We start from the raw sequence: 13,068 nt of genomic DNA on the forward strand, positions 1-13,068 counted from the left end.
TTCTGCTGTTGAGACGTGACACAGCAAACACCACCCACAGCCCGAGTCGTGGTTTAGACGCCTCGAATTAAATGCAAATGAAATATAACTTTTTAATTAGGGTGAGGTGACAAACATTTACGTAGGTGAGGACTGAGGATGACTGTATATATTACACAGGATAGGATTTAAAGTATGGGTGTAAATGTTCTGTTCTGCTTAAAAATGGAAAACACACAATGATCACGACCATTAATTTCTATACAAAGCTTTCAGCAAAAATACAGAAGGATTCAGTGTACAAATATTTATTTATGACCTTATGTTACATGTTCCTACGCATTATTGTTTCAGTTCATTTTCATACAAATTTAATTTATTTTAAAATCCATGACTTTTGTTTGGATGATAATCTTCTCTCTCTTGTGGTATCTGACTCTTTCCTACCTCATATTTTCATTGCTTTTAGATAACCGTTTCATCTTTTTTCTTATTATTTGAGGCGTTTAAGGGGGATCTATTTCTAGAAATGCAATATTGTATTCATTATTATGTTTTCCTTCCTGAAGTTATAACTCATGTCATTATCATTAGCCCGTAAAGGTTTATTTGTACAGTTGATTATAACACCCTATGGCAGTAGTTCTTATCAGATACAATAAGATGAGTGTTTATTAGTGTTTCAGGACCTCTCCTCCGTCAGTAGAAGTACTTAAAGAGGACAAATGTAAAACATTATGTGCTGGCAATATCCCATTTTTCCACTTACACTTTTTTTTACATATTGTATTCCCTGAAAAAATGACCCAAAGTAGATGTGTGTCTCTAGTGATACGGGAGCTTACAAGGTGGCAGAATGTAAACTAGCCCTGACTGCTTTCCTGACGAGTTTATTACAGCAGAATTATCAGTGGAAAAAAAAAATAGGTGTCAGCTTCCAAACATTAAATGCACTGGCACATTCCCAGGGTGTGTGTATCTATAAATGATTGTTTTATTGTTTGGACCTGTTTTGGGGGCAGGGCCTTCACGAGGGGAGGATTAGTTTTATCTCAGTGTATTCAATAAACTGACTCTATAAAGGTTTGGGCCGTTTCAGTTCACATGATGCTTTAGTTTTCTGGGATGAGATAATTCTGATGAGCCCTATATAACTTACATAGAGTGGTGTATGGTTAGTTAAGGGCAAGGTCACAGGGATGCCATTTATTGATCCCTTTCTTTATTTATGAATAGCTGTTTGTTCTCTCGTATATAATCTTTAGATTGCAGTTTTTACATGCTATGACTGAACTTTCTGATAGTAACGTTCCAAAGATTAAACAAATACGATGAATTGCAAACTGCATCCTTATCAATATAATCCTTTTTTTTTTTTTCTATTCATTGTCATATCTGCATGTGCATGTTGTTATGAATGAACGGTGCAGCAGCAGCCATCAGTATTCTGGGTCTCATTACATTCCTGCTTTGTCCGTCTTCTCCTGTCGTGACCTTCGTTATGAGCAGGAAATCTAATCAAAGCGGACCAGCGTTGAATAGCACATAGTCAATATCAGATATACAGGATGTCGGCCCGCGGACGCTTTTTCAATTTTCTCTTCTTTCACTGGGCCACGGCGGATTCTTGACGTATGATTATTGTTTGTTTTGTGCTGGATTTGTGAAGTGTGATTGAACGTTTGTTGTTCTGTTTATCGATTCTAGTAAACGCACCGTTAGTCGTTTCCTTCAGGATTCGTCGCTGTGCTGTTGTTGAATAATAGCTGGCAGCTTAGATGTGTGTGATAGACTCGTGTTGATTTCAGGGGCTTTTGGTGGACAGCGGATAAACAGCCTGGTTCACATTAATGGCACATCCACTGTTACACACTGTCCGCTCCACTTCATGCCCCAGAGATGGTTTGTCACTATGTACTTTTACACAATGACCAAATTAAATGTATACACCGCGCCACGGCAGTGACACTTCAGGGAGCCTTATATTTCTCAGTAACAATTCACCATCAGAGGAACAGCAGAGACTAATAGCAGACGTTTTCTCTCCTGGAAGTCCGTCCATAGTGATGCAATGTGTTGTAAGCGTAAAATGTGCCACAAATAGTTGTGCAACACATGGGAAACTAAGACATTGAGAAAAAGGTTCACGCCCTAAAACGCAGAAATTGTGAGTCAAAATTCAAGAAAAGAATTTGAGGAGGAGGATTTGCTCTTCTACCACCTGAGAACCAGTTCTGTGGGAACACACGGGTCACTAAAACAACAAGACGTCCGTACAGAATATAAACATGTCCAACACATTTTTATTTCAGTAACATTTTCTTACCCTTTTTTCCCTGCGACCACAGATTAAACACATTATATACGAGTCCATTTATAGTTATTTTCCCCCAAAGCTTTCGAAAGCACCCGAACATGTGCTGCTGATGTCATGCTGATGAGAGCTTAGACGCAGTTGAAATTAATTATTATTGCTCTGCTTCTTTGCGCAAGGCTTGAGGGAGCTACTGAGGATAGTAATTCCTTCAGTCAATGAGTCACTTTCACATATTTTCATTTAGCCTTCATCACTGATTAATGGCCGCGCGCTGTGTGGGTGGAGGGTTTTCGACGCGGATTGATCGAGTGGGGCTGCTCTTTTGTGACGAGCGGAGAAAAAAAAAATCTTTTTTTTTTATATAATCAGCAACAACGGACTGCTTGTCTGTTGAGTGGCAGCAATTTGAGCAAAAGGTCAAACGTCTCCTCAGCAGGAAAAACCAGCGAGTCTTCTCCTGCTAGGAAACACGTGAACCTCTCATTCATTCCCCCGAGACTGAAACCAACCCAGTGGCTTCCTAACACGTTAATAAACCAGCAGAGCCGCGGACCAGGAGGTGGACTTATGTGTGGATCATTAATATCATTGGGTTTATAATATCATGTAGTTCACCTTCTCTCTTGTAGCAACAGCTCCAGGAATATCATCAGAGAAACACTCGAAAAATATAAAATGGATAAAAATAGAGTTAAAGATGGTTCAGCTTTATCAAACTGACATGTAATATGTAATAGATGTGTGGATTATAGATTCGCAAACACACTCTTCAGGCATCTGTCTGTAACTGAGCTTTAATAACTATCATCAATACTGATCTGCAGTGTTCATTATCCCAGACAGCGCCATCATTACGCCCACGCACATTTAACTCAGCACTGGGTACACATTAAGTTGATATTACTGTGAGCCTTACCGCACACGTATGAGATGTTTTCCTGCTCAGTTATGCTTTTGAAAAAGTGAGTCCCTTCCATTCCTCAAAGCCACGTCGTTACCGCTTCCGAGAGACTCGCTCGCGTTTGAAATTGAAATTGCAGAGTGAAAGTCACTTGCAGAAAATAAAAAGGAAACCGCAAGAGCGCATGTGCGTCTCCATTTCACATTTACTCTGTGTGTGTGTGTGTGTGTGTGTGTGTGTGTGTGTGGATGGAGTGTTGTTTATAGGATGATTGTTTCGGGGTCGCACTCTGCTCTCTGATGAATAAAAATGACTTTAAACCAGTAATCATGCTGGTTTGTGAACGTTGCGTGATATTTTGAGTAAACTCTGAATATCAATGAGAAGTGGTTCCATTTTCCAAGTAAAACAAGGCCCCAGAGTTGATTCCTTAACTGTTAATCTATTTTTAATCCTGTGTCACAGAGCACGGATGATATTATGACATTATAACATTTCATTCAGACCTGAATGCTGCCTGTGCAACACTTTCATTTTTAACTGTTTTGTGTGCTCCTGGTTCTAACACCAACAATCCAACAGTTTAAAAAAGACAACTATTATATTTTGAATGTTGCATATTTTGTCCCTCCAGGAGTTTTTGGGTCCAGACTCTGACAGTCATGGAGGTTTTGCTCACTGGTCTGGCTTCCCTCTATCAAACTGTCTCTCTTTTCTTACAACTTCCATTTTTTTTGTCCTTTATTTTTTTATTAATTTCATTTATGGTTCCGTAAAATAAACCTAATTTTAGCTACAGTTATTGTGTATTATTGTGAGGCGTCCACATGGCTTGGATCAAATGGATGATTTCGAAGATTGGTTTGGTTTGTGCTGCTGCTCTGTTCAGTGGTTAGTAGGTATTTTAATAGTTTTACAGAAAGTGTTCTGGTGTCCGTCAGCACAGTCTAAACACAGTGGTATCTCCATCTTCAAATGAATAGGATTTTCTTTGTAAACCTGAGACACTCGGCCTTGATAATCCATCATACATTATTTACAGCAGGTTGAGAGGGAGGGGTGAACAAACAAGAACAGAACTTACTAGAGGGATGAGATTAAAAAAGCCAGAAGAGAAAATTGAACGCGCTGATTGTTTCACACCAGCCAAAACCGAGCGCTGAACACTATCTGTTAGAAGCAACTCTCTAAATTGACGATATTAATTTCTTTATTCACAGTTCGATGAAGTGAGCCGAGAATATAACGTGCCGTGTGTGCTTCAACGCACGCCAACTGTGTCGCTCAGCAAAGGCTCGTTATCATTCATGTCGCGTGTGCAGTTATTCAATCTCCATCTTTGTCTCATCCTCACGCAGCCCACTACTCACAAACTCTGGCACACTCTCCTCACACGCACACACATCGCCAGCTGGTTCTCACCCGCAGCCACGACCACAACCACAGCCAGCCTCTCCTCCACTCGCCAAGCACTTCACAGAGGGATGGACGCGCGTGTGCACACATTTCCCCAGCTACAGACTCATCCTCGCTGTTACATAAGAGCCATGTAGAGGCTTAAAAAAAAAAAAAACAGATTATAATATCCGGAGGCCACGCGCTCAGAGGGGATGGGGGTTAGTGAAGCAGCGTGGTCGACCAGTGGACTGACGCCACCGTGAGTTTGAACAGCTGCCACCGTGTCCCGTCTGGGTGTCGGTCCGATCAGTCTGTGCTTCGTGTTCACCTGTCCTGCAGGTGCTGAAAGGGCTGAACTGAGTACAGTTTGAACCCCACTACAAACCGTGTCCTGATCTATGTCATAATCGTCCTGAAACAGCTGTAGTTGGAGCGAGACCATCCTCGCTCATTGTCTGTGAACGCGTCAATTGTCCTTGAATCCACGAGTGCACAGGGCTATTTCCAGGACAGACAGCACAATTATAGGCCCGCTTCTAAGTAAAATATTAATATGTTAATGTCACAGATTGGACCTCCTGTTGCTGAAGTTGGGGTTAGGCAGTATGGACGTCAGTTAAGACGCGGACATGTTGCTGAGTCACGGTGCAGCAGTGAATGCACTCGCTTGAGACCAGTGGACATCTGGAGGTGAGAAGAGGAAAAACAAGAGGCAATGTGAAAATAAAGAACAATGCAATTATCTCCAGGGCACGGTTACGCAATTTTTGACTTTTCGGAATTCGTCAGCTTATTGTCGTATTCCCAGCTGACCCCGGGCTTTCGTGTTGTGTGCTCGACCTCCTCTCCTCTCACGAAAGTGAAAATGGAGAGAGATTTCAAACCTGTTAAGGATTAAATGAGAGGGAGGAGTGTGATGAGATAGTGTCACACTGTAACAAGTCCCCATAGAGGAGAGCAGGAGGGGAGGAGCGGTTCAGCGCTGTCAGGAAGAGTCAGAGGCTCCTGGTATTGTCCAGCAGCAGGGGCTGTCCTCCTAATAGCCGCACTAATCACTCTTGTCATTTTTAATCTCCCTCTTCCACCCTGGGTGTATTTAAAGCAGGAGCCTCCATGTGCCCGGCCAGGATTAGAGTAGTGAGCAGGAAAGGAGGAGGAGGAGGAGGAGGCGGAGAGGTGTGGGAGGTAGGGGAGGGGAGAGATGTGGGAGGCGTGGGGGAGGAGAGTACCAGCAGCAGCGGCGTCGGCGGCAGCAGCACATTGGGCGCCATGTGACTGATGCTAATGCTAGCAGTACTGTTTTTTTTTTTGATATAGGCTAGTACAAAGATACTGATTGGAGGAAAGCAGATAAGAGATAAGTACTTGCATGCAGCATGAGCAGCAGGTGATGCACGGTGCAGTCCTGCATCGATCGGGAACATCAAGTAAATGAGAGCCGTCAGGTTTTATGCTTTTATTTTAGTGTGCAGTAATATTTCAACATGAGGTGACTTTGGGATTCTTCCCACCCCTCAATTTGTTCACTTCAAGGAAGACATTCTCACCAAACTAAAAATCGTGATATATACCTGCAATAGCAATTATTCACACGATCAATAGCCGTCATTTAGAGGCTGTACTTTGTGCTGTGAGCTCATCTGCATGTCCTGATTTCTTGATTTCAAACAGAAATTTCCATCACACACCTCAACTGTTCTCGTAGTTTAGCCCTGGCTAGCGCACTGAATGTCAAACACCCCACCCGCATAATATCAGCATGTCAGCGGTGTCACTGCGAACACGTTAGCATGTCAGTATAAGTTCTGGTCTGATTTCATCCTCATATAGATTCACTATATTGCCAAAAGTATTTGCTCATCCTTCCAGATAAGTGAATTCGGGTGTTCCAGTTACTTCCATGGCCGCAGGTGTCGGATTAGCTCAAGAGCAGCGTGTAGAGAGCTTCATGGAATGAGCTTCCATGACCGAGCAGCTGCATCCGAGCCAAACTTCACCAAGTGTAATGCGAAGCGTTGGATGCGGTGGGGTAAAGCACGTCTCTGGACTGAAGAGCAGTGGAGACACGTTCTCTGGAGTGATGAATCACGCTTCTCCATCTGGCAATCTGATGGAAGAATGTGGGATTGATGGTTGCCAGGAGAACGGTGCTTGTCTGACTGCATTGTGCCGCGTGTGAAGTGTGTCGGAGGCGGGTAGTTATGGTGTGGGGTTGCTTTTCGGGACCTGGGCTTGGCCCCTTAGTTCCAGTGACAGGAACTCTGAATGCTTCAGCATACCAAGAGATTTTGGATAATTCCGTGCTCCTAACGTTGTGGGAACAGTTTGGGGATGGCCCCTTCCTGTTCCAACATGACCGGGCAACGGTGCACAAAGAAAGGTCCATGAAGACACGGATGAGCAAGTTTTGGTGTGGAAGAACTTGACTGGCCTGCACACAGACACAGACACACTCCTAAACCTCTCCTAAACTCTTCCCAAGGGAGTTGAAACTGTTATAGCTGCAAAGGGTGGGCCGACGTCACATTAAACCCTATGGAGGCAGATGAGTGAATACTTTTAAAAATATAGTGTATATACAGTATATATATATATATATATATATATACACAACCGTTAATGAAATATGTTTAGAAAGAAAAGCTTTCAGTGGCGACCAATGGGTGTAGTGTAAATGCTGTAGAATCCACCGTGGTTATTTTTAGATGATTCAACACACTAGCTGTAGTAGCTGTAGTTATATCTGCAGTATCAAGCTGCACTTTATATTACACAAGCTGACCAATCCTGATATCCGTGTGTAAAATGACAAAGTCAGGTGTAGATATATGAGAGGGAATATCACAGGAGAAGCGTCGTAACGTCAGGCCGCTGTGTGCGTGTGCAGAGATGAGCATGATGGCGCAGCATTGATCACACCGTGTTCCGTAGTCAGCAGCGTAATCTAATCCTGGGCACCAGACGCTTTCTGTGTCAGAACGCTTCTCAGGTTGGTTTCCTCGTCAGCCTTTTAATAGCATTAGCTGAGCGTGTCCAGCACAGGTGTAAAAGCCTGCTGTTTAAACTGTCCCGCTGTTATTTGCCAAGAGCCTCTCCATTAATCCATGTGGGCAGATCCCTTTCTCAAAACCAGACAAGACCGAGGGCCTGCAGGTTAAATGTTTCAGTGGTTAAAATATAAGAGAGTAGGAACCTCAAAGCATTGTCACTTCTTCTTATATAAATAGTTTTCTTTCTGAGAATGAGATGAGGAGATTAATGCCAGCAGCCAGGTGGACTCACTGGTTTTGTCCAAAAGCATCAAAATACACCAACATTTAACGCCTCCACTTTTTTTTTATAAATGAAACCAACAAGATGTAGAGTGTTAACTATTGAGATTCAGAGGAGCTGGTGCGTAAACATGAAGATCATTTAAAATAACAGTAAATTAGAACAAGCACATGACAGTTGGTCCCAGTGCTTGTCACTATGAGTCAGGACTTACTTATTTCCCTGATAGTTGAATCTCAGCAGTAAATACAATTAGACATGTTACACCACGCTGGGTTTCAGATTTACTACCCTGCTTCTTTCATCTGAGCCTCTGACACTGTAAACGTACCCCTAAGAGCTTCAGCACGTCACGTCAGGACACACTCTGCCGTCTGACCTCAGCGATGATGCAAGAGATTCTGGATCTGGGAGGAAGGACAGCTTTTGGCAAGATCTCAAGGCTATTTTCCTTTCCCCTTTTAGCGGATCTAATCTGCTCTGATTTGGTTTACACGGGCGGCATTCGGAGAACCAGCTTTTTTTGGATCAATCCACCAGTCTGGTCCCGACTAAAATATTCCAGAACAATTAAAGGATCATCACGAACAGATGTTTATTGTCTCCAGGGGATTTAACTTGGAAACTTGTAAAAGGCTGAACTTCGCTGTAGCGCCACCATGTGGGTGACATTTGTGGTTTTGAATGACCAGCTGCTGGACGGGACATATAGAAAGTCTTTTTGGCCGGTGCTAAACTCGGGACACGGCTCTTGAAAAGAAGTGCTGTTATGGAGTAACACCTATTCCTCAGAGATTTACAGTTTGTCAACTGTGTGAACTTTAAAGTACCTTGAGCCCTGAACCAGCAGTTTGTTTGCTTTATGTTTTACAAATCACAGAAGCTCGTGTGAAGTACAAATAAATCAGAACAGTGGTCAAGTTGGTGCCGCTGGCAGAGTAAAACCGTTTGTCAAACAAACTCAGACCGACGAGTGCCGCGTCAAATAACAGAACATCCCAGTTAGACTCCAACGTTCACAACACGTCGTTTACAGGTCTGAAGAACCACTCACGGAAAGAACCAAACCTGCCTGACTACATGTTTGTCAAAACGTTCAGCGTGCAGGCTGCCAGCTCCGAGGATGTTCTTGTTGTTTCCTGTTGCAAAAAGGATTTGGCCAATATATACAAACGGGAGGAGAAAAGCATGTGAAATATGCATCCAGTGGCAAGAATGATGAAAACGTATCTATACCTGGTTTGGTCAGACTTCTCCCGGGATGACTGGCAATAACAGCTCAGGAGCCTTAAATGCACCACAACTGACGTCATTAGATCAAGATTTTAAAAATCTCAGTGTTTTGTTCTGTGTGCAAATACACACAAAACTAGTACTGCGCTCCTCCATCTGCACGTTGTGTTCAATAATAATTAGCAAATGATAACATGCTAACACAAAGACTATGAACATGCAAGAATCATTTCCGTCTTCCTATCTTTACGTGTCCTGGTGCTCAGCTTAAATCTCTGTTAAAAACATGTACGTGTGATGTTTGGAAGCCAAACATGATCACACATGAATCTTAATATCATCACATTCGCCTCTGCTGTCATTCAAAGCAGAGGTTCTGTGTCTATTTTTTTTGTGTCAGGAGTAACCTGGCGCAACAACACAGGAAACTGTGTATCAGTTCCTCTTCCTGGAGCCAGTTTCTTTTTCGTGCACTCACGCTGACGACAGTCTTCACCGCTATGTGTGTGTGACGCTGTAAGCAGCGACGTCACAGGGAACATATCATGTACGCCGGTAATGTTATTTCCCAGCAGCCCACTGTGCGTTTTACTCATCTCTGTAAGGTTCACTTCACTCTGCCACCTCCGCTGCTCATTTCACCTTGTGGCGTCCTTCTCCCACCGAGAGATTGAGGAAAAACAAGTAGGAGGGCTAAGAGAGAGAGGGGAGGAAGTAATGCGTGAGATTGATGGTTGAATGACACGTTTGAGGGACAAGAAGATCAGTTATGTGTGAAAGCACAGTGACATTGCTGGTTTCAGATCACTGGTCTCACTCGTGACGTCAGGTTAACATAGTGGTGTGTAGTTAGTCACTGGGAGTGGCAGAATCAATCATCGCTCCTATGGCTGTTGGCCGTGACATGCTATATATAGTCATGAAGTGCAGGGCATGCTGGCATGCATCTTTCATCCCGCCACTGCACTAAAATCCTCCCTCCTCAGCTTGAGGCCACTGCAGCACAGTAGTGAGTGACGTTTCTCTCCAGTATGTAAGTGTCGTGGGGCTCGAACGTTCATGGACAGCAGCCACGGGCAGCGGCATGCACAGCAGCACTGTTTGACTTTCCCAAAACAGCCGCCCACCCACGGCTCAGTGTCATTCAGTCAGTGGTTCTCCCGCCTGAAAAACTGAATGTGCTGCAGGTCCATTTAGCTGAAGAAATACAGTAACTTACTCCTTCTACTTCAAACTCAAATCACTGGCTACTGGACATGAAATAAGACACAAATGAGATGTCTGGACACGGTGTGTGCTCAGTCTAGCACAGCTGTTACCGTCGGAAGATCTAAAACGACCCTTTCCTTTCCAGTAGAGTTGAGGTTTATATGAAATTGAGATGTCGTTACTTCCTCGTTTTTTATTATTCTTCTATTATTCTGTCTATTTCTGTGAAAATGATCAGACCAAAAATGTCAACGTGTTCTTGAAATATTGTGATGTTTGCGTCTCTCTACTCAGACACTTTCAAGCAGATGTGAGTTTTAGGCTCTGGGTCCAGGAAACGTGGATGTATTTGACACTATATAAATAAAATGTGCTTGAATTCAGTGTCAGGACAGTGACAGAAGAAAATAAGCTCTGGTTTGAGGCTTTCTGTAGATTTGAGAATCTTCTTAAAGATGAATACACTCAAGGGAAATGGCTTGGTCACAGTAGCTCTGTTGCACATAAAAACAACGAGTAAATAGAAAAATAAGTGTAAGATAGTTGAAAATAAATCAATTACCTAACTCTACAGTGCATTATATACTCTGTCCTCTGTCCTATCATCTACAAACATTTCAATTAGTGATTGATTAGTGATTGTTCAGGAAAATGCAATTATATTTTTAGAACATCTTACAAATTTGAGAGGAAGGGCTGGAAAAATAGTCTTTTCTATTTGTGTTTCAAGCTACTGCACCACTTTATGAATCATCTTAAGTTTTGAACCGGTGCCTTGACGTCAATGCAAAATGTAATTTTGGGTCGGAAGACAGACTGAACCTCTGTAGAGACACACTAATTGTCAATATCCTCCCTAAGGACCAAAACAATGAGTGTGCCGTGATGCGCGGCCATCGTTCGCTGATAAATATGGTGAGCTTACTGTGAGCCTACGCACCGACAAGACCAGTTAAAAGATGCGTCCTTGATGTTATGCTCTGCGCTGCTGTCAGAATACTGAGTGTTTCACAGGTGGGATCAGACGCCGCTTTGCTAAGTTCAGTCAAACGGCACCAACCCTCAGAAAGTTTTACACCGCACGCTGTCAAAGGCTCAGGCTAATAACGCTCCCTGCTCTGTCTGACACAGATCATCCCTCTGGGTTTTTTTTTTACCAATGGAAAAGTAAGATCTGACTTCTGTTGGTGTTTCTAAATTTCAGAATCTTCACAGCTATTTTAAAAGAAATCAGATAAGTAACGAGAAGTTCGTGACACAGTGTGATTTTACTGTCTCTTACTCGAGGAAACGTTTCATCTGCTGACCTTAGCTTTCATGCTGTCTTTTTGATCACAGTTTGTGACGTCTCCTGAAGCGTTATCCCCTCCTTCCCCCCTACAGTACGTCCGCTGAGGGCCGTGTCTGGCCTCGTTGTGTCAGAGTGCTGCCCCCTCAAGGCGCCCGGTTACATCATATGTCGGAGCTGGGTGTTGACAGAGCTGGGAGTATCTACAGTTGGGGGACGGGAGATGTTTCTGTGTTTACGTCTGCACGCGTGGATCTGTGCCATGTATCGATGCATCGATGAGGGACAATGCCTGCAGTTTGTTTAATTCTGTGCTGCCGCATCGGCCGGAAACACGAGCCACGACGGTGGATTGTGGAGAGGGAAGCTGACACTGAAGTTTAAAATGCTAACACACGGCCTTTCCTCTAGACTGAGTTGTGACCCACAGACACAAATTATTAAAACTAGGAGAACAAAGACATGTGCTGATGTAAAAATAAAATAAAATTAAACTATTAGACCCGTAACCTGCTACAGAACATATAGTCCTTTTTAATTTTAGATCTAACGGTTTAATCTTAATGAGTTATTATTACTGAGTGTCTGTCATTTTTATCCTGGTTCCTTCTCTTATTTGCCCCAATGTTGTTGTTAGTTTTTACTAATGTTATTTAAAACATACAGCCCCACCACTCTGTTAAAGAGAGCAGTGTTCATTTTTCTTAATCTCCGTTGAAATCACCATTGAAAACTCTCTGAAAGGCGTCTTTTATTTGTTGTATCTGTGAAGGTTTCATGTGAAACACTTGAAACGTGGAAACGACCTTCCACTCCTACATGTAACAGAGGCTTTTTCTGAACATGTTATCTGAGCAATGAAACATTTTGAAATGGTTTCGGGCTGATGAAACCTCTTCCTTTGTCTGTTTGTTTTGCAGAAAGTGAGTGAGAAAGTCGGGGGAGCGGAAGGAACAAAGCTCGATGAGGACTTCACTGAAATGGAAAAGGCACGTCTGAGCTGTTTCTCGTGAGCTAATTCTAGAGATAATTGGGAGTTTGCTGAACTTGCACAGACCCCCTACGAGCCCAACTCACATTATGGATTATTAAACACCTGCAAAGAGGGCACCAGTGTAAAGCGCTGCCATATATTCACTGATTTAGCAGAACTGAATTCAGATACGTTTCTCAGTTGCTTGCACCGAAATTAAACTTAAACTCCAAGAAGTGTTCCCTTGTTATCACTGTACACTCGTCCGCTGTGTGTCTCATATTTTTCATCTGTTATTTCTGTTTCACTTTGTGATTTACAGAGGGTGGACACCACCGCTCGAGCAGTGCTGGACATCATGACCAAAACCACTGAGTATTTGCAGCCAAACCCAGGTAACATCAGCTCTGCAAGAAGGTCACTGACCCTGAGCCTGGATTGGTCTGTCTGTTCTCTATACAGTATATAGTTTGGACATGATATTTTGCATTTAAGTC

At 43.1% G+C, this 13,068-nt stretch overlaps 1 protein-coding gene across 9 annotated transcripts in view; it reads left to right on the forward strand.

Moving 5' to 3' along the window:
* Window positions 1–13,068, forward strand: part of sh3gl2a (SH3 domain containing GRB2 like 2a, endophilin A1) — a 31,808-nt gene that overhangs the window by 10,384 nt on the left and 8,356 nt on the right. For 8 of the 9 annotated variants that reach the window (XM_047578188.1, XM_047578181.1, XM_047578185.1 and 5 more), the window contains exons 2-3: window positions 12,519–12,587; window positions 12,894–12,966. In XM_047578188.1, the coding sequence (XP_047434144.1) occupies window positions 12,519–12,587; window positions 12,894–12,966 (142 nt within the window). Of the gene's footprint in view, window positions 1–3,279; window positions 3,287–7,409; window positions 7,414–12,518; window positions 12,588–12,893; window positions 12,967–13,068 lie in introns of those variants that run through there. The other variant, XM_047578187.1, reaches the window with a different exon arrangement.

Source organism: Mugil cephalus, chromosome 2 (assembly GCF_022458985.1).
Source record: "Mugil cephalus isolate CIBA_MC_2020 chromosome 2, CIBA_Mcephalus_1.1, whole genome shotgun sequence".
Classification (NCBI taxonomy): domain Eukaryota; kingdom Metazoa; phylum Chordata; class Actinopteri; order Mugiliformes; family Mugilidae; genus Mugil; species Mugil cephalus.